Source organism: Neopelma chrysocephalum, unplaced genomic scaffold, assembly GCF_003984885.1.
Source record: "Neopelma chrysocephalum unplaced genomic scaffold, ASM398488v2 Primary Assembly neopelma1_44, whole genome shotgun sequence".
NCBI lineage: Eukaryota > Metazoa > Chordata > Aves > Passeriformes > Pipridae > Neopelma > Neopelma chrysocephalum.
Genome location: NW_020897703.1, coordinates 23,397,423 through 23,423,484, shown reverse-complemented (window position 1 = coordinate 23,423,484; position 26,062 = coordinate 23,397,423). Strand labels below are relative to the sequence as shown.

At 45.6% G+C, this 26,062-nt stretch overlaps 1 protein-coding gene across 12 annotated transcripts in view; it reads left to right on the top strand.

Annotated features, from left to right (window-relative positions):
• The window catches only part of LOC113965483, a 53,963-nt gene that overhangs the window by 12,251 nt on the left and 15,650 nt on the right, over positions 1–26,062 (top strand). For 8 of the 12 annotated variants that reach the window (XR_003533550.1, XR_003533553.1, XR_003533549.1 and 5 more), the window contains exons 1-2: positions 17,032–17,144; positions 18,783–20,516. The exons of 1 other annotated variant lie outside the window; for it this stretch is intronic. Coding sequence is in view for 4 of the 11 variants with exons in the window: in XM_027678964.1 (XP_027534765.1) it covers positions 18,952–20,516 (1,565 nt within the window). In the remaining 7 variants the exon portion in view is untranslated. Of the gene's footprint in view, positions 1–15,445; positions 15,466–17,025; positions 17,145–18,782; positions 20,517–26,062 lie in introns of those variants that run through there. 3 more of the 12 variants (XM_027678967.1, XM_027678965.1, XM_027678966.1) reach the window with 3 other exon arrangements.

Sequence of the window (26,062 nt, the reverse complement as noted above, 5' to 3'; positions counted from 1 at the left end):
CAAGGCAAGGGGAGCTGGCTTTAATTTTTAAAACACTCTCACAAGTGATTGATGAAGCAGTATTTTTGGAGAGGAGAGGAAACTGGCAGTCTTCTGTGGCTAGGTCAAACGTCTCATGATGCCAGTGGTACATCAGAGTATTTCTACCAAAATACTTCAGACACTGAGGCCTGGCTAAAATCATCTGCTCTGGCTGCAGCAGAAATAGCATCTGGAAATAAAATCTGGCTGGAGAAAATCAACAAGGCATCAGGATCTCTCTGTATTCATCAGGATCTTAAGTCAAAGGCTGTCTTGTCCAACCATCTTAATGATCCAGAGGTGCTGTGCCATCAGCGCCTCGCAAATTCCCAGGTGGGGGACAAAGGAAGGCAATGCTCATCGGAGCTGGAGCTGAGAACAGTACTGGCCTGTGGGCCAGTTCCCATCTTCACCAGTTGGAAAGAGAGAAAGTGATGGACTGCAGGGTCTTTAGCTGCGGATAGTGGAGAGTGTTGTGACTGCATTAGGAGACCCCCATATCAGCAGCTGGGAGGCAGGACCACATTCATTCCATTGATCTGTTTTTCCTGTTTATTAATTACAGTTCCTCTGACCTCTGCAGGAGGACATACAGGAAGAGGAGTATCAGCCATCTAATTAGAGTGTCTGATTTTGCTGCTGCTTTTACACGTTTATCAGAGGTTTTACCATTGACTTCAGCAGAGTTGAAAAAGAGCCCTTGTTTCATCAAGTGGCACCAGATTAAGTTAGCAGGATTCTGTTCTAGGGCTTCTGACATGCTTCCAAAATCCAGCCCTGACACTGCCCCGTCTGTGTGTGGGTAATTTGATTCTGCTGGTGCTGACAAAAGCCCTGAGCAGCAGCAGAGATTGGACCTTAAGATCTGCGTACTCAGATGGTAGTGCCTGCTTCTTTGCATGTCTGGCTGATTTATTTTCAGACATAATGATCAGAAAAGCAAGCCAACACCCTGAGACATCCCTAGCTTATGGAAAAATATCGAAAACTAAACCTGATTTCAGTAAGAATTGTGAGAAATTGAGCCATTATATTCTGCAGAAGTTGATGGCTAAGGCAGAATGCTTCATGCCCTGGCAAATATCAGTGATGTTAGCAGGCTGGCTTCCATTTGAGAGACCTTGGTGATTTTCGCAGCTGGATGACCTCAGCAACAGGAATCAGGGCCTCACTTCACATGGAGAAAGCCCTTCAATCTTTAACTAGACAATCTTCGACTTCATCTTATTTAAAGATTTTAGGCACTGTGCAGTGCTAAAGATGATCTTGCTGAGCTCCTATTACCTCAGCAGCAGCTGATACATAATGAATTATTCAAGACTAGCCAGTTCCTTCATCAATTTTAATAAATCAAGTTTTCCACCATGATCTCAGCAGTGCTGCCAGCTGGGATATGATGAGGTAAGCCCATTATTTCCTGTGGCCTTTTCCATTTGGTCCAGGTTTACATACCTGAGGGCCTTGACAGTAAACAAGAGATTGGTAGCAGACGGTGCTAATTTGGAGTGGATCTATAGCGGGCAGAAGAGGCAACAGAACTCCCCCATCTCTCAGGAGGTCACAGAGCTCTGTCTTTACACTGGGAAGATGGCTTTGCATCTACAGAAATGGACTCAGCTGCTACATGCTGACCCCCAGAGCAGAGTGTAACCCTTCAAACAGATGAGCTGGATGCCAAAGCAGCTGAGAGAGGCACTTCCCATCTTTTACACAGACTCACTCTCATTAAATTGTTCTTATGTCTCTAATATTTCTAATATTTCTCCAGAGCAGGCAGATTGTGATGTTTATGAACCAATCCCATTTAGAAAGCACCTACATGGATCAGTCATATATGTAACACGTGCACACCTGTTAATGCACACACAAGCAGCATCTCTCAGTACACTGCAGACATCCTGCCCAGGCTGCTGATAGACTTCTTCACAGTGCAAGAGCTCCCACAGCAAACACTGACCTGGTCTGGTGACTGCTGTAACCTGTCCTTCCCTCAGCTTTTGCTCAAACTCATCAACAGAAAATACTTTCTGACACTGAAGCAATTGTAGCATTTTCTGTACATCTCTTGAATAGACAGGAACATGCTTCTCTCTGTTCGTTATCAATGTCAAAATTGCTTATTCTATTTTTTGCTTCTACTTCTCTGGCCAAATAGTAACCAATCTCATAAGGGAGTCAAAGGCAAAAAGGTACTGTATGCCCCCTATAGAATTTATTTTTATTATATTGTGCTGCATTGCATAAAGAGGTGAGAAGGACCCATTTCCTCCTTTCTCTTTTTCTCTGTAAACTCCAGGTTACTCAGGGCAGGGTATTTCTCCAGCCCATGTCATTTAGAAGGTTTAGCACTTATAGTCCTTATCCCTCCTGTAGCCAGGACATGCATTTTTTACTGGAGAGAGGCAGACCATTCAGCCCAAACCCATTTCTACCATGGCTCCATCCAGCTCTGATTATTCCTGTATTCAGAGAACTTACATTGGCATGAGGACATGATCAGACATAGTATAGCTGCACTTTACAGCAAGGAAGGCAGAAATCTCTGTAGCTGCTTTTGCTATCATGTATTTTAGAAGAGGGAAGATGAACTGCTGAAGAGGAAAGAGGCTGGACACAAGCAATGCTAAGAATGAATTGTTTACAGCCATGGTGATAAATTCAGTGCATGGATAGCCCATGAGTATCTAACCTGTCAGCATCTCTGTGGTGCACACTCTCATGAATGTGCTGCTGGTGAGGCATCCAAGCTCAGCAGTTTATCCACAGATCTGGCACCGAGGCTCAGTTTGATTGATTAATGAAAGACAGGCCTTGATAAAGGAAGGTCACACTTATGGGAGGTTTAATGATTTGATCTTTGGGGATGGAGCATGAAAGAATAGCACCTAATTGTGAGAAATAAGAGTGTCCTTCCCACAGTGTATTAAACAGCAATATCCATATATCTGCGTTTCAAGAAGTGGGAGGCAAATTCGCAGATCTCTGCAACCATTGTACCTGCTGGCTCTTCAAGTCTGCCTCACACAGATATAGGGCTGTTTCCCATGCCCAAGCCATTCCCACTAATCATCACAGCCCCCATTTAATTTTTGGAATGACACCATGCTGTTTTTAGGACCTAACATATTTCAGCTCCTTATTGCCATCATTAATCCTGAAGCTCTTTAATTCTCCTTATGTCTTTCCCCCCCCCTTATCAGTTTTGTGCAATTCTTAGCCTGTCATTTTTATTTACTACTTTTTATTTTCCCAGTGTTTACACGCATAACATGCTTGCTTTCACTTTCCCAATGAACAAGAATCCTATTTTTTTTAAAACAATATATTTACTTAGCCGCAGGATTGTGGATATTTGACCACTTAGGAAAAAAAAGCTCCCAATTACCATTTTTATTTTTTACTAAAATTTCCCTTTATTACCTTGCTCACAGTTGTTTTCAGCTCTCTGAAGTTGACATTTTAGAGTTGTAATGATGGATAATTGGTTTGCACTGGGCTCTGTTTGCACACATCAAATGTAACTGTGTAGTGATCATTGGTAACTAAGCAACCAGTTATGTTTTATTCCTGTGATCAATTCCTTGCTATCTGTCAAGATTAAATCTAACACAGCATGTGCCCACAAGGGATACAACGATTCTGGGAGTTAAGAACCCATCATCTGGGAGTAAGAGCATCCTGAAGCCCCTGATTTACTTCTCTGACTGTGGTCTCTTACAGGCACGTAGCCGCCTTCTTTCAGTGGATATGAAAGTTTAATGGTCTTGCAAGTCTTGATGGTTAAAGCAGAAGTAGTTAATTGGCTGCCATGTTTTATTCCTGTGATTCAGGCAGTGTCAACAAAGACATATTTACCCTTTATCTGTTAAAGCAAATTGTTAACATCCAAAGGCTCTGAGTTGGTTTGCTAGTAAGAAGGCCACTTGTGACAGGCTTGAGTTGCTTTGCTCCTACGTCCTGGAAGGTCTCCCAGCAGTAGTTGTTGCATGAGACCTTTGAAAACTCTTCATTTTCTTCTACTCTGTTGTTCCATGTGAACATTTCTTTCTTCTGTTTAACTGAGGAAAGTCATTCTTACCAACTGCAAGGGCTTGGAAAACTCCTTGTCAGGAAGCAAGTTAGGATGGCCATCTCTGGGAAGGGAGGTGAGGTAGAAGCCAGGCAGCAGGGCAGGTTGAGACAGCAACCTTGGACAGGGAGCACAGTCCCACTGCACCTAAACTGGAAGAGCAGAGTGGGCCCTATGAATGTGTCTTTGTTCAGCCAACAGGCGCCAGAGAAATCTGTAGCTCCAACACAGCTCTGATGTCAAGCTGAGCAGGTCAAAACCAGCACACATACAGCCTAACCCAAGGAAGGGCCAGGGCAAGGGCTTAAATGCAGCTCCTAGGCCAGTGGGTGGCAGGAGCAAGGGTGGAGGTTCTAGATGAGACTGGTCAAAGTAATTAGAGCCTCCAATATTCCGCAGCCTAGGCTTGGATCTGCTCTGCTATCCAAGTTCTGTTCCAGAGGGATCACTAGTAGACATTTCACATAAAAGAAATCTATTTTAGCTTCATGCAGAAAAGAAAAAAAACATGGTCCATCTGGTGGAGGTTGTAACAACTTCCATCACTGTCTATCTGCAACAAATGTTGCATGGTGCTCAGAAAGAAATCTTTGGAAGCGCCATCTCCAGACTCGTTTTGCAACTTATCCTTCTTGCTGTTGCTGGTTGCTGAAAGGAGCCATATGGATTTTGTACTGAAAGTTGCATAAATGCTAATATGCAAGTATATTTTGAGGTGGCATATGGACAATAGTAAATGGAACTAAGTGGTTTTTTGGTTCAGATTACACAGGCAAGTTCAGTGAAGCAGAAGCTGCAGTGGGTTAGTCAGGAAGCTTCATCTGCCTAGAGTCCCAGGTTCAGATCTTGGTGGGGTTATTTCTGCACTTGGCTGTGCTGGGTGACTTTGTCAGTGGTACTGATGTTTGCCAGCAGATGCAGAAAATCCAGAAGGCTTCAACAATTGTAAAAAACCCCCTCAACGTACAGTCTGATCTGGGTGATATTGTAGACCCGTCAGAGGCAGCAATCTTTGTACTGTAGGCACAAAGGTACTTGTTAGAGTTATTTGTAGAATAGAAATTTAGAAATTATTTAGAAAAATATATCTAAATGTTTCTAAACATCTAGAAAATTTGTGTAGTCTAGTAGCTGACAGTACAGCCTGCTAGTAGATGTAGGAGATTATTTTACTTTTTTTTTAATCCTTGTTGAACACCAAAAAGTCTTGGGTATGTGGTGTCTCTGGGCTTCAGTGCCCTCTCCATCCGGGCGGGTGACGTGATTCATACTGGCACAGGATATCACAGCTCCTGTTGGGCCCTCCCCAGTCAGGGAGCGGGAGCATCCTCTGTGCTCAGGCAACAGGTATTTGAGCTGGATCTGAAAGCTCTGGACTGAGTCCCATCTGGCTTCAGGCGAGCTGATATCTGCACAGTAACTGGCTGTGTTGAGAAATTTCCTACTTTACTTTTTTCTGTTTTTCAGTACTTGGGAAATTTACTCATAGAGCCTCAAGCAAAAAAAAAAAATCCAAGTTGAGCAGAGATGGAAATTTTTCATGTAGCTGTAGATAAAGCATCCCCTTTGATGATAAAACCACAATTTTATCTGCTCTGATTAAAAGGTTAATTAGATTTAGAGCTTTTATGCACAAAGGAAAAATAACAGCATCCTGACAGATTTGTACAACTTGCTCGGAGGTTGGCTTACAGCTAATCCACTGTGGTCACTACAGTCCCCACTCCTGTCACAGACTGGTGCCTCTTTTTTACAGCCTCGCCTGCAACATTAAACAGCAGCCATAAAACATTTGGCCACTGGTCCTGCCAGCTGATGAGCCCTATTTAAAGCCTGCTCATTGCATCGCGTGCATTTCTCTTTGCATAGGGAAGTAGTTAGCTTTGAATGTCACCCAGTCCTACAGAGGCAAGTGGGAAGATGGATTGTGTTGGCAGCAATCCATCCATCTGTTCATCTGCCAACACTAATGTTTAGCTTTTCAGGCTCCCAGTTGTCTTAAATAATGCTGTCCTACAGGATCTGGGGTGGGAAAGGTCACATAGCTCATTTAGTCTTCCATTTCTTAAGTGGTAATTAAACTTTCTGAGGTGTTATGGCTACATGCAGGAGTTGTTGATGGACAGTACTTATGAGGTTGAGGTTAAAGCTTTTCCTGAGATGCTGTATTGTGTGAGGTTCTTACCATCATATTGGCTGCAGCATCCGCACCATATCTTCTTAGAGTACTCCTTAAAAAATGTGTTTATAAAGGATTCATGTCTGTTTCCCATAAGGGATTGGGTGTCTGCATGGACAATATTTCCTCTCTTTTGATTGATACTATAAAGTTGTATCTGTAGAGTGGTTTTGCCTCTTCTTGCTGCAGAGTGTTCAGCTTTGGGTAGGCGTGGGTAGTTTGTGACAACCACAAGGGCTACACACTTTTGGTGCTGTGCAGGAGCCAACTTAGAAAAAAAAATGGTTGTTTGCCTGCAGCTCTGCTGTTATGCTCTTATTTCAGCTTTTAGCACTGCTTTGGTAAAATAAATGTGCATGCAATGGCTCTCTTCACCTGTTATGATCTGTGCCTTATTTTTTCTCAGTTACAAAAAAAAATAAAGGTTAACAAGAATGAAGAGACCTTCATGAGACACTGGAATGTTTTGCAAAATGGCATGGAAGTAATGGTACCTAACTGAGACTGCAAGGGTATTATAGAGCCCAGAGCTGGCTGGGAACTACCAGCTCAGACCCTACAGCAACTTAGTGGCATAGGAAGGGACATAGAGTGTCCTGTAACTCTGGATCCAGCACATGGAGAAGGGATCTGATTTACTGTCCTTCTCCTCACTTGCTTAGAAAGAGCTGCAGAACTCTGCATGTATTCTTAATTTTCTTCACAATGTTACATGTGCAGTGGCTAACCTGCACTGCAAGAGGATGCAGCTTGCACAAGGTATCCAGTGCATTTGAGCAAACAAACCCATTTGCTTACAGCTGGCTCTAAATAAAGAGGCATGTCCTACCTCCTCCTCCATCACCTTTCACTATAGCGTAAGATCTGGCAGAGAACAAAAAGATTGAGTCCCTTGGTAATATTGGTAAGTTAAAATACATGGTTGTGGTTAGGAACATCCCAAGAGCATATGTGTTGGTATTAATGAGTCTTAGAATTTGTTTCTTAATGGTGGCTTTAAAAACATCTCCAGTAAACCATGCATGACATGATGTGTCTGGGGGACACTTGTGTGTGGTGAGAAATCCCATGGATCTCTATTGCCTCCAGTATGATCTCTCCAAATCCTGTCCCTGTGGGGTCACCTGGAAGTTAATGCCCAGCTGGTGTCGAAGACAGTCCAGATTGATTCTCCTATCTTGAATGTATCTGATGCGTTTTTAAGTCTTGATATGGTGATCTGAGAAACCTTTGGTGACCAACTGTTTAAGGCAAATCACACCTGGCAAGTAGCCCTCTGGAATATGTGCTCCTCTCGGAGTTCTGGGATTTGTGCCTAAAGGCATTTATCCTGGTGTCTCCAAATGGAGGAACCCAGAGCACCAGCCCAGTCCAAATCCCATTTCTGCTCAGCCCTGAGCTGCTCTGGGCAGTTCACCGCCTGTCATGTCTCTGCAGTCAGAGTTGTTAGCAGAAAAATAATAGCTGCAAACGCAGCACAACAGCAGTTCCCCACAGGCAGAGATCCTATTTCAAGAAGCTTTTATGTTCCTATCGCCACCTCTGTCTCCTAGTGCAATAAACTAGTTCCTGCCCTCGTCCGGCCCTACCTGTCTGTGGTGGTACCTCCTTTCTTCCACCCATCCCCTCACTCACAGCTCCCCCATCCCCTCACTCCTGGCTGGGGGAAAGGCAAGATGCTGCAGCTGAGTCTGTGCTCTCCACCCTGGCAAGCAGCAGGTCAAGCAGAGCAGTTAGACTTGCTAATTGCAAGTCACAACATTTCCTGCCAGGAAGACATCAACTGGAGTCTCCTCCAGCCATCAGGGTTCCTAAAGCTTCTAATACAGACAGACAGGCAAGAGGAGATAGAAAAAAAAATCCAAATAATTTCCATAGCTAATTGAAATGGAGGGGAAGGGAAGAGGTGCAAATCCAACTTGAAAGAGCAGCCTTTGCTCTGATAGTCAACTGGGAATTTACTGGAGCATTCAAGAATATGAAACACAAGCAAATAAATGATGCTGACGTCTGATCAAAGGGTTGCTATACAAGAGAGAGCCTCTGTCAGTGCTGGTCCAGCCTCCATGTGCTTAGGAACCTTGCCCAATAAATTTGATGAACAGCTACATGTAATATAAAGAAACTAACTGAATTTTTCTCTTGGGATCTGTTCCTGATGTAAAGTGCCTTCAGACTCTGTAGTCCATTAGAACTACGTTTATCAAAAGATGCAAAAGAGAGGGGCAGAGTAATTTTGTTTCCAGTTCCTGACTTCACATGGAGGCAAAGGATCTGAACACACAAATAGGTGGAAAAGCTGACACATCTGTTGGATCTGATCTACACTGGGGCATTTACTGACAAAACTGTCTGTGTAATGGTACTGCTGTAGATACTGCTCCCTTGTGGATACACTTCTTCCTTAATAACAGATCCAAACCAATAAAAACTTCCAGGATTAAGAGTGCCCATTGTGCCTGGAGCAATACCACTGTTGGGAATAAAAGGATCTCTAGTAAATTTGTATGTATGTAAGGCAACTTGTAGACATAAAACACAGCAGAAAAGAGTCTTTGCTAGGACAAAAAAGCATACTCTGAAATTTGCTAATAATACTAAAATCTCCCCCAAAACAGGACATCTTGCAGTTTGTGTACTCCTGCGTGAGCTTAGATAAATAGCATGTGCAGAGGAAGAGGGAGTTCCACTGGGGCTTTATCACTTCTTCGTTAATGTGTCACCAACATGGATTGGGAATGTTTTTCCCAGAGAAAGCAAGGTCAAAGAGAGGACTGATGTTTTATAGGAAGATGGTTCCTGTGCCCCAAATCCCCAGAACACTTGTGCAAAGTGAAGGGGCCCAAATGTGACTGAAGCGCAGCCTGTCCTTGCCAGCAGTCACCCAGCTTGGATGAAGGGTGAAAGATTATTCTAAACTGCACATTGTAGAGTAGGAAGCTGCGAGAGAAGAGCGCGCAGCACTGAGCCTCAGGGAAATAGAGCAAAAGACTGTGCAACAGAGGCTTTTCCACGCTTGAAACAGCTCTGGAGAGGCTGGGGGTTCCCAGTGGCTATCGTGGCAGCTGAATGAAATTGTCACTTGCGATAAGGCATCCTGAGAGCTGGGGGAAATCCTGGCTCTGTGCCCACTGGCACAAGTCCAAGTGATTTCACTGGAGCCAAGATTTTTACTCTGTATGTGAAATGAATTGCCAGAGTGAGTGAAGCTGCAAAACTAACTCCTGGTAACGAAATCCACTTGCAGCGGTGCACCTCTGCTCCAGAGCCCTGCTGCGAGCAGGAGTGTTTGCACGGGCTCTGGAGAACACCATGTTGTTCTTGTGAGAGGCTGGAGGAGTCAGGAAGTGTGAAATGCCACTGAATTTGTCAAGGATGTCACATAAATGGTCATTTTTAGGGAAATTCATGTTTTCCGTGGGGGATTTTTTTGACCCACTTTATTTTTTTTTTTATTTTTTTCCCTATCTTTCCCAGGATTCCCACCAATGCCAGGGACTATCCATCAATATCACCATAGCAACAAGAAGTCATTAATGGTATCATGCCTGTTGGCAGGACCTACAGGGTGCTGAGCTGGGTGGTGAGCCATCGCCTTCAGCTTCAATGGGAAAGGCGAGAGCTCAGGATCTCTGCAGGATCAGGGAGATCTTTCATTCTCCATCCCCTGCATCTCTCCAGAGAAGTCCTGCATTGCGCAGTGGCCATAAGGACATATTTCTTCTCTTAGCAAGTTATATGCAGCATATCCTGGCAGCATATTCTTAGGGAACTGCTGCCAGGAAAAGATGGGGCTGCATTTGCTACACAAGTAAGGATAAATGTGCCTCTCTTGGGTCTGTTTGCACGGGGCTGTGGCTCTGAGAGACACTTTACATTGCAAATAAGCAACTTATCCTGCAAACCTCCAGGGAGTTCAGAGCAAAGCAGGAGACTCGGGGGCCAGGAAAGGGGAATAGCAGGCTAAACTGCGAGGAGAGATAAAAGACATGTCATATAATTCTGCTAAATGGTGAAGGAAGGGAAATTCTCAGCGGGTGTAAATTAGCATTGACAAGCAATACTGATTTACACCCAGCTCGTGGTCTGGCCCACAGTTTAATCAGCTGAAAAGCATCAGCATCTGAAAAGGAGGGTGTTGTTTAGAGAGGCCCGTGGGAGGAGCTGGAAATCTGCAAAAAAGAAGAAAATAAATGCTCCTTGGTAGGTAGGGAAGAGCTTGTGATGTTCCCTGGGATGCAGAGGCAGAGCCTGGCCAGCTGCACCAGTTCCCTGTCAGGACTCCCACTGACTGGTAGCAGGCAACATGCTGCACTGGACCTTCTGAGGACACATCCCTCAGCTGAGACAGCTGGCGGGTACAGTCCTCGGAGGTTTTCTGCAGTGTTATGTTGCTAAGTACGCCCACACTCAGAGGAATGGGAAGTGTCACTGCCTGTGGCCATCCCTGCCTGGCCAGGACTGCTGATGCTACTGTCACCCACATTTCCTCATACCAAACCTGCCTCTGCCAGCAGTATGCCAAAGTGCCTGACAGCTTTGGGATGTGACCAAACAAGGCATAGAATGAGATCATCCATCTCCCTTACCCTCCTGAATACCTCCTTCCTCCCCCAGGCCTCTTTCTGATCTCACAGATGAGTTCTGTATTGCTGGCATGGAAGAACTCTGCTCATCCACCTGCCACTGGCTTTGGGGAGTGCTGGAGTGGGTTCCAGTGCGAAGTTAATAAACTGAGACTGATAGAATTAGGTTGGGGGATTTTTTTCTATCTAATGAGATGAGAGCCAGGGTTTATTGCCTTATTGGAAAGACCAGTGCAGTAAGCCACTAGTGCGCTCAAAATTTGAGGCTTGCATCTGTGCTGCAAAATAATGTCTTCCTGGTACAAGGAAGGGAGCAGAAACTTCTGACATACAACTTACTCTTAGAATTAAGGTGTGATTTATTTCCTCTGCCCTGTGCATTTTAAGGCTTAGACTGAGAGTCTTGGGGCAATCTTAGAAGAAGGAATTAGGAATACCTTCAGCAACCATGAAGGATCCAACTGTATGGGACTGGTTTTCTGTTGTCTTCCTGGGACTGGTAGAAGCAATGTACAGGACAGGGGAAATGCTGTGTTGCTGTGTTCCCTGTTGGTCATGTATTGCTAGTTTAGCCAGGAATATTTCCACCATGAAAAAAATCCAGTAGCGTGACTCAGACCCCATGGATCATGAGATTAAATCATGTGTTAGATGATGATGTTAAAAAAAGGACTTGATTTGGTTTTTCCCATTAAGTGTGACTTGGCTTTTTACCTGTACATCAGCTAACTCAAGCCTGAGCGTTGGCTCTGCTTGGTTATAACCCTGTGGGCTCTTTCTCCAGCTGTGACAGGGGAGCAGAGTGGTTCATAGTGTTACAGACAAGGGCAGGACCTATAGATCAGATGTACCCTGCAGGTTCACAGGTGCCATGGGTGATCTGTCCCACGAGAGGACTTAATTGCAAATGGGAGTTTCTTCCTCCTGAGAAGAAATCATCCAAAGCAACTTTGTGGTCAACCAGGATGTTGAAAAAAGCTTGGCAGATGGTGGGTGCTGCCATCTCCTGAGATGCTTCACATCTGATGATGGCAAGCAGGTCCATCTTGGACACTTGATGAGAGTGTCACACTGAGTCTCCAGGAACATTTGTCACAGAACCACCATACTCGGCCTTCCTTAGCTGCAAGATGAATGCCAATCCTCTCAAGCTCCAATCCTGCTGCTGCACTGTCAGCAGGGCAGTTGGAGCAGTATTTTCCAAGAGACTGAGTGGTAAGAGGGGGTACAAATAAGGAATCAAGAGGGAACACAGGTCACCTTGAAAGTATGCTGCTTGAAATGAGTGTGCTGGAGTGCCTGCCCTTGGAGGTAGGCTGGAAGCATCATGTCATCACAGCCTTTCTGAAGGAGGAACACAAGGAGAAAACTATACTGTGACACAAGAAGGAGAAGCTGCTCATACTAAGAGAGCAGCCAGAAAAAATCATCAAAGGCACTGCTGCCAAGTGCACAGGTGTGTAGAGCACTGCGGCTTCTCAGGTGAAACCTTTCATGTCAATAAACCACAGCTCCCAAACAGCTTAAAAATTCCACAGAAAGAGAGCCAAGAACACTTGAGGCCTTAAGAGAGTCCGTAAAATTTTGTGAATAGCTTTCCCACTGCCATGACACTATTTTGGAGCCAGTCTGACCAAAATAGAAGTTCACATGACGTTATGGTGATTCCTGCGCTCTCCCTGGTGGAACTGTGTGTACCATAGCAGGATGTTCCTATAGTGACCAACAGATAACTGTGGACAGATTCTTCTCTGGCACATCTGGCTGGCACATGTGTACATTTGGGCTGCTCTGACCAGCCAGCCCTGACACTGGCCAAGGCCATTTGTTTTTCTGGAGGCAATGGTAATGGTGGTGAAGCTGCAGAATGATGTGTGTCGAGCAGCAGCCATGGATGGGTTGTATTAGCTTGTATTCAGTGCAGTGGGATGGAGGAAGAGTTGGGGAACTAGGAAAAAAATCCTGAGAAGAATGAAAAGAGACAGTATCGTGTGACAAGGCAAGCACCTTTAACACAGCAGAATTTAATGCCATTGCCTGTGCTCTCAGCAACCCCTCGACCCTGGGATGCACTGGGTCTTCAGAGGTTCCCCATGCCAAGCTGTCTCTGAGATTTCAGGAACTATAAATACAGTGAGCAGACTAGAAAGGTTATTGTTATCTCTTTATTACCTGTTTTTGGAATCAATATGGCAGTTGTTCCTCTTGTTAGCAATCCTGATCTGTGCCGTGGAGGAGACAATGAAAGTAGTGATAATACTGTAAACTCAAGGAAAGTTACATGCAGCTGTTTACCCTAGGAAGGAAAAGAAACCCAGGAAATTGTACTGGCTTAGAGAACTACTGTAGCTGTACCTCTCCTGCTGCAATTAATAGACACTGTATAAGCCCTGTTCCTGTTTCAGCCACTATAACAGACAAAAAAAACTCCAAACCCCCAAGAAATATAACTGCAGTCACCTTATCATCCCACTGCATCAACCAGTTTCTGCAGCACAGCTGTGGTTAAGAGAACAGCTAAAAAAGAAAATACAGCCAAGGCACCTTTACTTTTCTTGTTAACCTTTAACTTGAAAAAATAAACGTATCTGGCATTCTTTCCCTTGAGATTGCTGGTGTTCTGCTAAGCAGCTGAAGTGATGTGCATGACGTGGCAGTAGACAGATCATACTGTGTCCATGAGGTTTGCTGTATCAGATAGCAAAAAACTCACAGCAGTATTGTAGCTTGCTAAAATCCTTTATACAGCTCTTTGAAATGTGCTGTTTGCATCCGTCTGGCTGGTTAGATCTCTAAAATGAAAGGGAAATTGTACTCCAGAATAAACTAACCTCTGTTCAGTGGTGCATTTTGCAAAACCTAATGCAGAGAAAGTAGAGTAAAACCTGAAGGTTATTTAATCTCGTATTTCAAGATGGAGTAAGGTGTCTCCAGTTACTCCCCTCCCCTCGAAGCAGGAGTTTGGTGTGATGGCTATGACTCAGAAGTTAATTTGCTTGTGACTGAGGTGATGTAAAAGTGGAAAATGTATCAGTCTCATTTGAAGCCTCTGATCAAGGCGGGAGAGGCCAGACAATAGCAAGCTGCTCTCCACCATTTCATGGAACAAATGTCCTTCTTTGGTAAGTCTGTTGAGTAAATCTTACTACAGTGAACTCTGCAAAGCAGCACCAATAAACCTGCTCAGCCCTGCCAGATTTGGTGGCCTCTTTTCCTGAGGCCTTGCAAAGCTCTGTGATCCCCTGTCCTGATGTCCCTGGAGTCCTTGAACATTACTGGTCTTCTCCACAGTGCTTTTCATTAGCAGTGAGCTACTTATCCTGTGCCTGCCTGCTTCATCCTCCTGACACTTTGTCTGGTGCTTTGCTGGGAAGGTCAGCCAGGCAGAATGGTTCTGATGTGTTTGGGAGGGAATAATTTATCCGTCAAGCTTTAATCCTTGAGAAATAAGTTCTTGGGGGGGATTTTGCAGGAAAATTGAGGTTAGTGGCAAGTCTCCAAGCAGGCACTTATCAGAATAGTGGAGAAGTTGATTAAGCAGAATCACATGGTAGAAAATAAGCTGAGCACACATTGCTTTAGTCTTATGCTCTCTTAAGGCGTGAGGCTCATAACCACTAGGAGTTTTCAGTCCCTGAGACGGGGAACAGGCAAGTGTTGCACAGACAACGTGACTGAAGAGCAATGATGTGCCACAGTGGCAGCCAACACAAAAATCTGTTTTGCTATTTGGTCTGGAATAAGTCAACATTGGCCTGGAGGATTGCCGGACTAGAATAAAGCCTGAGCTTTGGGGAAGCATGGACTGGACTGCCTGGAAGTACCCAGCTGGGAAAATGAAGGTGTGTAGCCTCAACCCACAGTGCTCACATACACTGTGGAGCAACAAAGAACTGGCAATTCACTGCTTGGTCTTAACTGGAAGAGAGCAAAGGATGCATTAGGACTGTTGTATACCTTCAGGAGGGGATGAATTAGGATCCAGAGCTGGGTCACCATGTCAGAAATCAGCATTTACTTCTCACCATTCCCTCACACTTCTGTGACATTTGCTAGTTTCCATACCTGGGATCACCTGCTCTAGCTACAGACTGCAGTTACAGCTCTGAGGTGGTGGGAGGGCAAACTCTTTCATGTTGCTGTAGTTCCCAATGTTTCTTTGTTGGTGACTTTGTTGGTGTAAAGAGTCTGTATGTACAGTGGGTCTGCAAGTATGTGCTGAAAGGTCATCTTTAGGGTATCAACCATAAGCGTATTAACTGAGATTTTTTTCTTCTATCTCCATCTGGTGCTGTCCTCCAGCAGACTGCTTAGAACATGCTTATGCTTGTGTTACTTGGGAGCTGAGTGTATAGACACATCCTTTATATTATGGGGGTGTCAATGGCCTGACAAACGCAGGCATGTCAGCTGAAACTATGACACATGCTGTGTGCCATGAGGAATGGAGCACAAGAACAGGGAAAGGAGGGAGAAACAGTGTTTCCTGTTTACAGGCCAGGTACAAGTTATCTGGTGTTTTAGAGAGACCACTGCTTTTTTCCTGCTTCAAGTATCCCTGCACAGCGGGAAGCAGGCTGTGCCTCAGCACAGCCAGTCCCCCTTCACAGGTCATGACTCGGGCAGCAGCTGGGCAGGGTGCTCAGGGAAATTAAGCTTTAGCTACCTGATGTGCTGTGCACAACCCTCAGGGTAGTGACGTGGGGGGAATGGGTCAGTTCAGAAGAGTTCATTAGGAAAGAGGTGGTCCTTCCAAGAATGGAGTGACAGGGAAGAAAGGTGCCGCTGCCCCAGCTAGCTGTTATGAGATCACTACAGCTGCCCTGTAGGAGTGACATGAAATGGAAATCACTGATTTCTGAGGCTCCCTCTCACTCCAGCCAGGGCACCAGATCCCCTTGCACACCCACCTGTGCATCAGCTACATCTGCGTACACCTTTGCTCTGAGCTCTCCTGGAAGTATCAAAGGGAATTCCTGTGTCTAAAGTGTTCTCTTAGACCAAAAAATCATGTTTTAGAGAAAGAAAAGACAACTCTGTTGGGTGACAAATATTAAAATAAATTATTTTGAAACGAAATTCCCATCTTCTTCCACTTAATCCAGTAAATTTTGGTGCCTGCCTACGTGTCAGCAAACTCTGCGCGGCCTCTGGAAAGTCTCTGTCTCCTGCTGTCTCACAGCCAACTCTGGCTGTTCTCTGTCTTCTCTGGCTCCTCCACTCTGCAAACCTGCTTCTGGCTCCTGCTCTCTGTCCCTCACTCTGCCTGCCCCACTGTGCCCACAGGAGGTTTCTCCCAGCTGGTCCTTCCCTGAAAGTGACTTTTGCCATCCCACACACATCTTCTGGAAAATCCTACCCTGGAGAGCAGCAGCAGGTCCCTGCTGCCTGGAAGTGCTCCTGAGCACTGGCACCTTCCACACCTGCTGGGAAAATGGGCCTCAGCTCTCCTGCAGGGCAGAGGGGTGCCCTCACCTGCTGGTGGGTTTGAGGCATTCCCCTGACTAACAGAGGGATGCAACCCCCCCGCCCTGTGGTCTGTGCTGTCACTTGAGCGGGCAGGGGCAGAGTGACCACTGACAACCCATGCCTGGCATCACTGTAGCTGACCTGATACAGTGGGGGTCAGCACTATGAGCCCTGGCAGTGAATGTCCACCTGAAAAGAATCATGAGGACAAAAGTTAATTGTCTTCTCAGTGCTGACCCATCTCTTGATGAAGGGAGCAGCCACAGACAGATCCCACCCTGTCATTTCTGTTCCTCTACTTTCTTGCTCTTCTCCTGACTGCTTCTGCCCCTGCCTGTGTGCTTTGTTCTCTGACCTCTTTGCTCTCACACTCATACACGCAGAGCCTCCCTCACATGGGTCTTACTTTCTCTTCAGGCCTTACTGTATGTAGCTCCCTGCCTTGGGCCAGGGCAGCTTTATTCTCAGCTCTCACTACAGCAAGGGCTGTTTTCTCTTTATACTTACTTTGAAAGCACAGTTCCAAAAGTACATGGTGGCTTTTAGTCCCTTGGCAGTGACCTGATCACAGACCAACCTGACAGGCCATGGCATCTTTTATTAACAACACTTTCTCACAGGAGCCCTTTGGCACTACCAGGAGCCGTGTTCCCTACTCAGTGACTGGCTCTCACATCATATAATTCTCTCTTTCTTGACAGATTATGTTATAACCTATGATCACAGAAAGTCCTGATCCTCACGTTTCTCTGCTGTCACCTGTAGGCTCCTCCAGAGCCGTGAAGAAGGGGGAACTCCAGCCCCACCATGACAAGACCGGGTGAGAAGTGCCTGTGAACAGCCACACTTTGAGAACTAGTTTTAATTTTTATTTTTAGCAGTTATGAAGGATGGAAATAATGTTCTCCATTCAGCGCTGAACCAGAGGAGCAGCTCTGCCTTCCCTCTCTGGGATTAGATTAAAGATAGTTTCATTAATGCGGGGAAAGTATGCTAATTTGAGCCACTCTAAGCAAGGGATGAATGAAGCTCCCAGCACGTTACCAAGATTGGCTTCCAGGCAACACACTACCTCAGACTTCCCCTCAGATGGAAGGTGTCTGTTGGTGTGTCACATGATGAGATGCCTGAGGTGTCTTAGCCTTTAGGGAGTAACGAACCTCTTCATTCCTGTCCCGATCAAGGTGGCTGTGCTGCCTGAATGGTTTGCCACATGTGGGGAATCCAGATGCACTACAGAACAAACAGCCTGGGCTGTAACTTATATGGTTCTGTCTTGCTTTACCAAGACCTCTTCCTGTGTGTTCAACCTGGTTGGTTCCTGCCTGGCTTATTACTAAAGACTGATGCCTCACCATCCCAGCTCTATCTTGCCCTTACAAATCTCAGGCTAACCCCATATTTCCTGCCCAATCTTGCTGTCCTTTATGTATGGCTGTCCTTTATGTATTCCCTTTGCCAAGGAAGGGAGTGGACTGAGCTGTAGCAGACACTGGTGCCTTGTGTGACTGCTGGCAAGTCTAGGAGGCCTAAGTCCTTGTGAGAAATTTGGAGTCTCTCCATTCAGTATGAGGGGGCTCCATCCACTTCCAGCGATGACACAGATACTTAGCTTTCATCCTGCTGGCCCAAACTAGAGTCTGGGGATTTAATTCTCTGTTCTGAACATGAGATTTAGTCACTTAGATTCCCTGGTCCTTACAATACTGAACACAGCTCATAGGAGCAGCCTTGGAAAGCACACCTTTCTCTTTCTGGGTCTCATGGAGGGTGATCATTTGGGCCTGTGGTTAAGGAGTCAGGATGGTGCCCGTGTGAAAGTCTGTGAAGTACCATTGTCTCTGCACTGGGAAGGCCTTTGGCAATGCTTGGCTACCCTATGCAATCAATAAACCATGTGCATCTTCCCTGTGAAGGGTGAATCAGAGCAGTAAGGGGCTGCAGCGAGACTGTCAGGCACGAAACCACCATCTTTATTTGTCCTCCTTGCTGCTTGGGTCTTCCAGGAGACCTCAGTGTTATGTGATGCTTTCGCACCCCAGCCTCCCCCTTAACCCACACACTCTTATCTGCACCCCCTTTGAGGGCAAGAACCTCTCTATCTCTTGTAAACCTGCCGTCTCCTGAAGTGCTGCAGTGAGAGTAAGCTGGGCCTGCAGCAAGCACTTGTGAGCATTTATCACTGGAGTTGAACCACATTATTGTGAGGGAATTGCTGAGGGTAGGTAGGATAAACTTCTCCAAATTCAGATGGGTAGTGTAAGGCCACTGTTGGCTTGGCTAGAGAAGAAAAAGATTCCCTGCCCCAAGCCCCGTGGCTCATCTCCTAGTTATGCTGCTCTGTTCCTACGCAAGCTGTTGGTGTTGGCTTCTGCGTTCCCTGGAAGCAGACCTGCTGTTGCATCCTGAGAGTCACCATCAGGCTGCTTCAGTAACTCATCTTTCCTTCCATTCACAGGTCTTCTGCGCATGGCGACTCCACCCATGTGAGAGCTCTCTTATGTGAGTCCTCAGCAGCACACTGTGCTGTCTGTGCTCTGTGGACACTGACTGCCATCTAAGCGACACCCCAGCTCCCTCCTCTCCCCCTAGACGCCACTGTCTTAGAGCCTCCATGTGCATTTGCTATGACATACATCAGTGTTGATGAGAGACAGGAACACTGCCGGGTGATCTCGAGCTGCCAAAATAATCAGCTCTGTGCACAACATGGCTTAAAGGATTTTTCGGTTAGCAGCATGCATCCACTAAAGAACCTAGACACTCACATTTTTTCTGGGGACTTCCACACTCTAGACTACTGCCACACGGGCAAGGCACCTTTGGCCGGTCCTGTGGAAAACCGGATGTATCGGAGCGTGGAGAACCTTCACTGGGCAACAGTTGCTGACTCTGGGCTGTATTCTCACTGCCGGAGCCTGGATAATGAGATCATCTTTCGCTATAGAGGCACCAGTCAGTGGACAGAAGGCTGTGTGGATGTGGCCCCAGTACAGAGCACGTCGGACTCTCTGAGAAACCTTTCTCTCCATGCTAAACAGACGTCTCGATCGGCACAGAACGTGCTCCTCCCTCCCTTTGCCAAAGTGCCTCAGTGGCTCTTCCCTTCTGCAGAGGAAAGAGCCCTACATGGAGATGCCAAAAAAGAGCTGAAGGAGAAGCTGAGGCTGCACAGCAGTAAGGTGGCAGAGCCCTGTAAGCCAGTGCGTCCCCAGGTGGCCCTGCCTGACCTGATGGCCCGGGAGTTCTTTGAGTGCCAGGTGTGTCGGCAGTGCAAGAATGGTTGTGCTGTCAACTACTGCACGGTGTTGGTGGAACACACTGCCCTCAGGCACAGCCTCACAGGGAATCAGGGACTGTGCTTTGCACACAGGATCATCAGTCCAGAAGACATCAAGCAGGAGGCTCAGAGGAGGCTTCAGCTCCGAAGGCAGAACAGCTCCCCCAGTTTGCCCCTTCAGCACACGGGGGAAAGCCATGAGATGGGCAAATCCAGAACAGCAGAAACCCTAAAACAATACAGTGGGGAAACAGATGGCAAAGTCACATTGGGACAGAGCAAGAAAGGTCGCTGTAAAGGGAGGCTCTACATACCCACCTTTGAGGAATTTAAGCAGATGAGAAGAAAGGAAGGAAATTCATCTGCCAGCAGCAGTGAGACAACAGAGTGCTTGAATAAGGGTCTGCCTGCAAACCAGACACTAGAGGAGGAAAAGAATGTCTGTCCAGAAGCTCTGGGGACCAAAGCTGTCAATGAATCTGCTGTCACAGCGGAGGATGATGACAATGTATTCCATGAAAACCACACCTCTGCTGGCTTTTCCCAGTATCCAGCCACATGGGATGGTTTCAGGATGAGCAGTCCTGAGCTGAAGGACAAAACTTTCCAGACCTCCAGCCCAGATACATTACCAGTCCCTATTTGCTCCAGTCCAATTCCACGATCACCTTTACAGGCAGTAGCAATACACAGAACTGGGCAGGAGATCTTGAGTGATGAGCAACAGAAAGGAGAGACAAGAAAATTAAATGATGTCCTCCACCTTGCAGGGCAGTCCCTGGCTTCTGAAGCCCAGTCCTCTTGCTGTTCATCGCTGCTGTTAGAAGCCACAGACTTATCCAGCTATGGAGCTAAGCTACAAAAAATGAAGGATGAATTCATAGGTTCAGCCTTGGAACTTATTAAGAAAAGGTAACATGCTCCATGGGGTCACCTGAAAGCAGTTCCCTTGTTAATGATCTCGTCTTTCTCTTGATATGTACATTTAAGTCCTGTAGCATAAATGCGTTGTTGGCAGAGCCTTTGATCTTAGAGTCTCCGATAGCCACATGGACGTCTTTAAGCTGTTGGGCTTAAACTCCATCTTTGCGTAGGATTAAACATCAAAAAGCATTTTTATCTAGACTTTGCCTTTTTGTGCACCTTAATTCTGTAAAGACAACAGCCATTAGTAGTTCTGACACCCAAATTCCCATCCGTTTTATTTCTGCATATTGTTGAAATGTCTTTTTTTTTTTAATCATCTGTTAAAAGTAGAAGACAGACGAGGGATACAAAGTACTAATATGATTCCTTTGAAGAAAGATGTAGAGTCTGTCCTACCACTGCAAGACATGAATTTAGATAGTGTGACATGCGGCAACAAGTGCTTTCACTCGCTGCCTGTATGAAGTGAACCAGCAATCAAGAGCAAGGTGGCTGATATGAGTCTTTAATCACCTTTTGCAGAGCCACACAGCAGCGAGTGAAAGCACTTGCAAATACTGCCCTTCTGCCAACTCAGTGTAGGCAGCGAGAGAAAATGGTTTTGTAAAGTCTTCCTTCATCTTCTCCAACCATGGTTTTCCCCTTCTCTGAGAAAGATGTCCACAAGGACTGCTTTTTCTCTATCTTGGTTTTGGACACTGCAGTCCTATTACCTCCCTTCTGCCAAAGAGAAGTGGATCCCTTTCTATGCAGAGTGGCTCAATAGGAATCAGCAAAGTTCTAGAAGCTAAGGATTTGGGGCAGTTATCACTGTCTTATCATGATGGGAAAAGGCTGATGGGAAAAGGAGAAATAAGTGTTGGTGGAGTGGTTTATTTCCATGCACTTGGCTTTCATAACTGGCTTTGCCAAGAATTGCATTTGACCTGTTTCCTGGCTGCTTCTGCAATCCACAGATCAGTGTGTGAAATGCCAGGGCATCAACCTTGTATGCTGTCTCACTATTTCTGGAATGCATGAGCTCTGAGACTGGACTCAGGTTTTGAAGGAGACGATAGTGACTTCTGCACAGGAGTGAGAGTCATCTGAAAGAATTTCTGTGGAGCTGAAGCAGGGTGACAAGCAGAAATACTTCTGCAACTTTACATTCCAAAGGGAAGTGGGTAGTGTCAGAGCCCTAAATGCTTCCCTCAGCTGTCCAGCCCAGCCTTTGTGCTTTTTTTCTAGAGTATGAAAACCCAAAGAAGCAAATGAGAAAGCTGTGGTATGCAGCCATTTTCATTGAGTAGGTTATTTTTGTCATGGATGTGAAATGAAATACACAGCCTGGCACAAGCCATGAGTAGGAGTGTAGGAAGAGCTGCCTCCATGCAGATCAAAGGTTTGACTAGTATCTGGAGCCCAAGGTGAATGCATAGCAAAGTACAGGAAATGGGTAGTGCATAAGATCTTTCTTCCCACTACTCTCCCGGCCTCCAAACACTTCCTGCCCAAGGCCTCTATGGTTTCAGTGTGGTTTCTTTGCTTTTAATATCTACAGTGGTTTTTGTTTCTGTGAATGTGTTCAGTCTCCCTAGTTGGATATATTAAAATCTATGAAGTGATTTTATTAACACCAAAATAATAGTTGATCTAAAAATGAGAATGACAGTGGTTCCAGTATGAGAGAGGTTGTTTCATGTGAAGGAACCAGCCTGGTCTGTTTATTTTCTGTAATAATAACATCAATTAATGGTAATTGTTATTGCCAAAGCACTGGTTAGTGGGAAACTTGAGTTTCCTTTTTATGGAAATTTCTCATTTTTCCATCATTTTCACCTGAGACTGTAATGTGCCTGAATATTCACAATTCAAGCTGATTCTCACTGCAGAGGTGGGAAACTTTTTGTCTGGATGTTTTGGGTCCTAAATTATGATTGTTGACATCCAGGCCACAATTTTTAACTTCTAAATGAAATGAGCTGAAAGCTGAGGATTCAGTCCCAGTTCCACTGATACTGAGCTCAACAAGCCCTTGATAGAGATGTTGTGATGAAGTGTCATAGAATAAAATACCTAAAATTGTCTTCTTTCTAGTAGTTCTGTGTGTCACAGTTTTACAAAGCAGTTTTGTCTGTCAGTTAACTGTCTCCCTAGTAATTCATAGTTAATTAGTTAAGACTCATTCAATTGACTTAATATTTCATCAGTGAAGATTTGATTTTCAGTCTTGAAATTATGGCAGCTTTAGGCCCCTCATTGGTCACTGTATACCTTTAATTTAGGTTGTAATCCTGGCTGGGAAGGGGTGTTGAGATCTAGGTGGAAATCCTGTAAGCATTTCAATATATAGTCCACTTTCTGAAATTGTTAAATGGCAAATTGTTCAGGATAAGGGTATGCAAGGACCAGGGGGGTTGTGTCTATGAAATGGGGGACATGGTGACAATAGAAACCTGCACAAGAAAGCAAAGGACATGACTAAGAAAGAAGACTTCCTGGAAAGAGTGTTGATCTGTATTTGATATGACACCAGGGTGGTGGGTAGAATACCAACTTCCCATAGTGGAGGACTCCAAGTCAGGAAGGGAGGTGACAGCAGGGAAGGCGTGCACAAAAATGTTTCCATGAGTCAGAAGGAGTCAGGAACATGTGAAAAGGGCTGAGAACTGCTGGCCTGGACAATGATACAAGCATGAAGAGGCCCATAGAGACCATGAAGGAAAATAGGTGCATTTCCAGTTGTACACCATACCCCCAGTACTTCTGCTTCCATGAGATTCAAAGATGATGACCCAGAGGTTTAAAAAGACTTTCAAAAAGAACATATCCTCCCTGTGCTGGCCCAAGTGCATCACCTGTCTTGGGGGAACAAGAAAAACTGACACCAATCCCAGGCATAAACTTCTGTCCCAGTAAGTGGTTTGATCCCACAGAAGGAAATATGCCAGAGTCCCCCCCTTCTGCAGCTCTGCATGAGGGCAGAGGGGACTGCTTGAGCAGGCAATGGTCCGGACCTGTTGGCAGCACAGATCTCTGCCAGGAAGAGGGGACTGGAGAAAGGGGCAATATCCTGTTTTCTTGGCAATGTCCCCTCTTCCTCCCAACCAGACGCAAAGGTTAAAGGAGTAGCCTGAAGCTGTGGTTCTGCAAAACTGCTTATATCCTCCCTGTTTTGCCCACATCCCTCTGATCACACTCCTGGTGAATGAAGCAGCACTTGCCCCAGCAGTCAAAGCAGGGATGAAGAAATCTCCTTTCACAAAAGGTGGGCTCTGCATCATTGCCTTTTTTACCTCTTGCTGACCAGCCATGGGGTGGGTTGAATTTCTCAGTCTCCAGTAATGTTTCCTTAGCTCAGCTCTCTGGATAGTGTTGGCTCTTGTTCCCACTGCAGGTCATGGCTGGAGATTTTTTTTAAATATCCCTATTGGGTTATGGAAACCACAATAAGTGGTGGCATCTGGTCTGCAGAGAGCTGCTGTCAGCTTCACTTAATGGAGCAGTAATGTCCTGGAGTACTTCCCATATTTAAGTGGATGATTTTGAAGCACTGTAAAAATGAAAAATGAAAGTTCAGCATCTCTCTGAGTCTGGTCTGTGTGGTGGTAGGTGGTGTGATCAAGAAGATAATATTTCAGTTATGATATCTGCTACTGACCTTGGACACATCCCGTTGCCTCTCTGTGCCCCTTTCTGTGTGCTTGAACCAGGAATGGTTTGAGCAGGAGCAGCTTTTGGAAAGGGTGGTTTTCTAGCAGCAGCACATCGTCCTCGAGAGTTTTCTTGCCTGTTAACCTGTGTTAACCTGTGCCTCCCCTCCCATGAGTGTGCCCAGCTGAACTGTTCATACTTTACCCAACTCAGTGAAACATTTATGAAACGATCTGGCTGGGAATACATGAGGTCAGGTATATTTTTTAAACCCATATAATTTCAAGACTGATTTTAGATCATAGCCATACAGACAGTTACACTGGGCTGAAGGAGTGGCACCCCAAGCGTGGCTGGGGACAGGAGAGAGGAAGGAGGCAGGAGCCTCTCAAGCCAAGCCAGGCCAGGCCAGTACCATGATGTGACCACAGCCTTGCCGTGTTCCTGTGCTGCTCTTACTGCAGCCCTGTAAGGGGGCTCTCACAGTCCCTACTACAGACTGCTTTGTGACAGTGCTGATGTTGGTATCCCCTTTCTGCAGGCTGGGCAGTAGAGACCTGGAGGGTGACAACAAAAAGTGAAAGCTGTGAGCCTGCTGTTGGCACTGTTGGCGTTGCTGAACAAGCCACGTCTAAACTCTTTTTAACTGGTAGTGTCAGCAGGGACCTGGAAGCATAAATGGGGGAAGATGAAAAAGCATCAGCTGGAAAGATGCAAACCAACTTTTCTGGCCTGACAACAGAAACGGTTTGTGTCCTGGGAGATTTGTTCCCTCTTCAGTGATTTCAGTATTGGCTGATGGTTTGTTATCGGAGCCAACTGTCACTCACTGTAAGGAGAATGCCCATCTGTCTCATGTGTTTGCTTGTAGCTGACACCATTGGAATTACACATTAGCAGTATGACCTATCAGCATAAGTTCACAAGTGAAGCCTTTAAGAAGAAGATTTTTCTCATAGGAGATTTTTGTTAAGCATAAAATATATGCATAACCTGAAATATGTTCCAGACTTTGGCTTCCTGTATATACAAGCGTCCATATCCAGTCCTCACAACCTTGCTTTGTAAAGGGATCCAAGTCCATAAAAATGAAGTAAATCAAAAATAAAAAAAAATTCTTCCAAGCAGGCTTCATTATGCATGGAAATAAGGTGTCTCAGAGAGTCTGTTAAAAAAAAAGTATCACAAGTAGTATCACAAACGACAGCCTGTCAACTACTCTGTCAAGTCAGTGGTTTTGCACCAGACTGTGTCTGTCTGGAGAGGTGGTGGTGTCTACAGAGAGGGGAACATGGGCTTGGAACAGGCTGCCTATATCGGCCAGATGAGGCCCTTGAAGCTACAGACAGCCAGGAATAAGGGCATCCCAGAGTTGCCAAGTGAGATCAATAGACTCTGCCAATCTTTTCGGGTCTCTTAAGTGCACCAAAAGGCCTGATCCTGAGATCACTGAAAGCAGGGGGTATCTTTCCAGTGGTTTCAGTGGGCTTGGGATCATAAGAAATGAAAAACAGAGGGAAAGCTCCTTTAATCCTCTAATCCCTTCAAAGTATTATGGTTTTTAGCAGGTTTTCTTCCAGATGAGCAATATGGTTTCTGTGTTGACAACATCTCTTTAAATAGCAGCAAATATGGATATGGCCTACTTAGAAGTTTTTCTGGTCCCTATGGAGAACCTCATATTTTGTGGACAAAAAATGCCCTGTGAACACCCAAGACTTGATAACCCAGGCTGATGTTGGCAAGAGCACAGTTACCCAATTTGCACTGTCTTAACTGAGCTGTGTTTAGAGCCTCTAAAATGCATATACAGCCGTCCATGCTGACCAGTCATGATTCCTGCCTGCACTTGCCCTGAACTGTTGCAGATGGTTGTTAAAACTGGGGCTTGCTGCTCA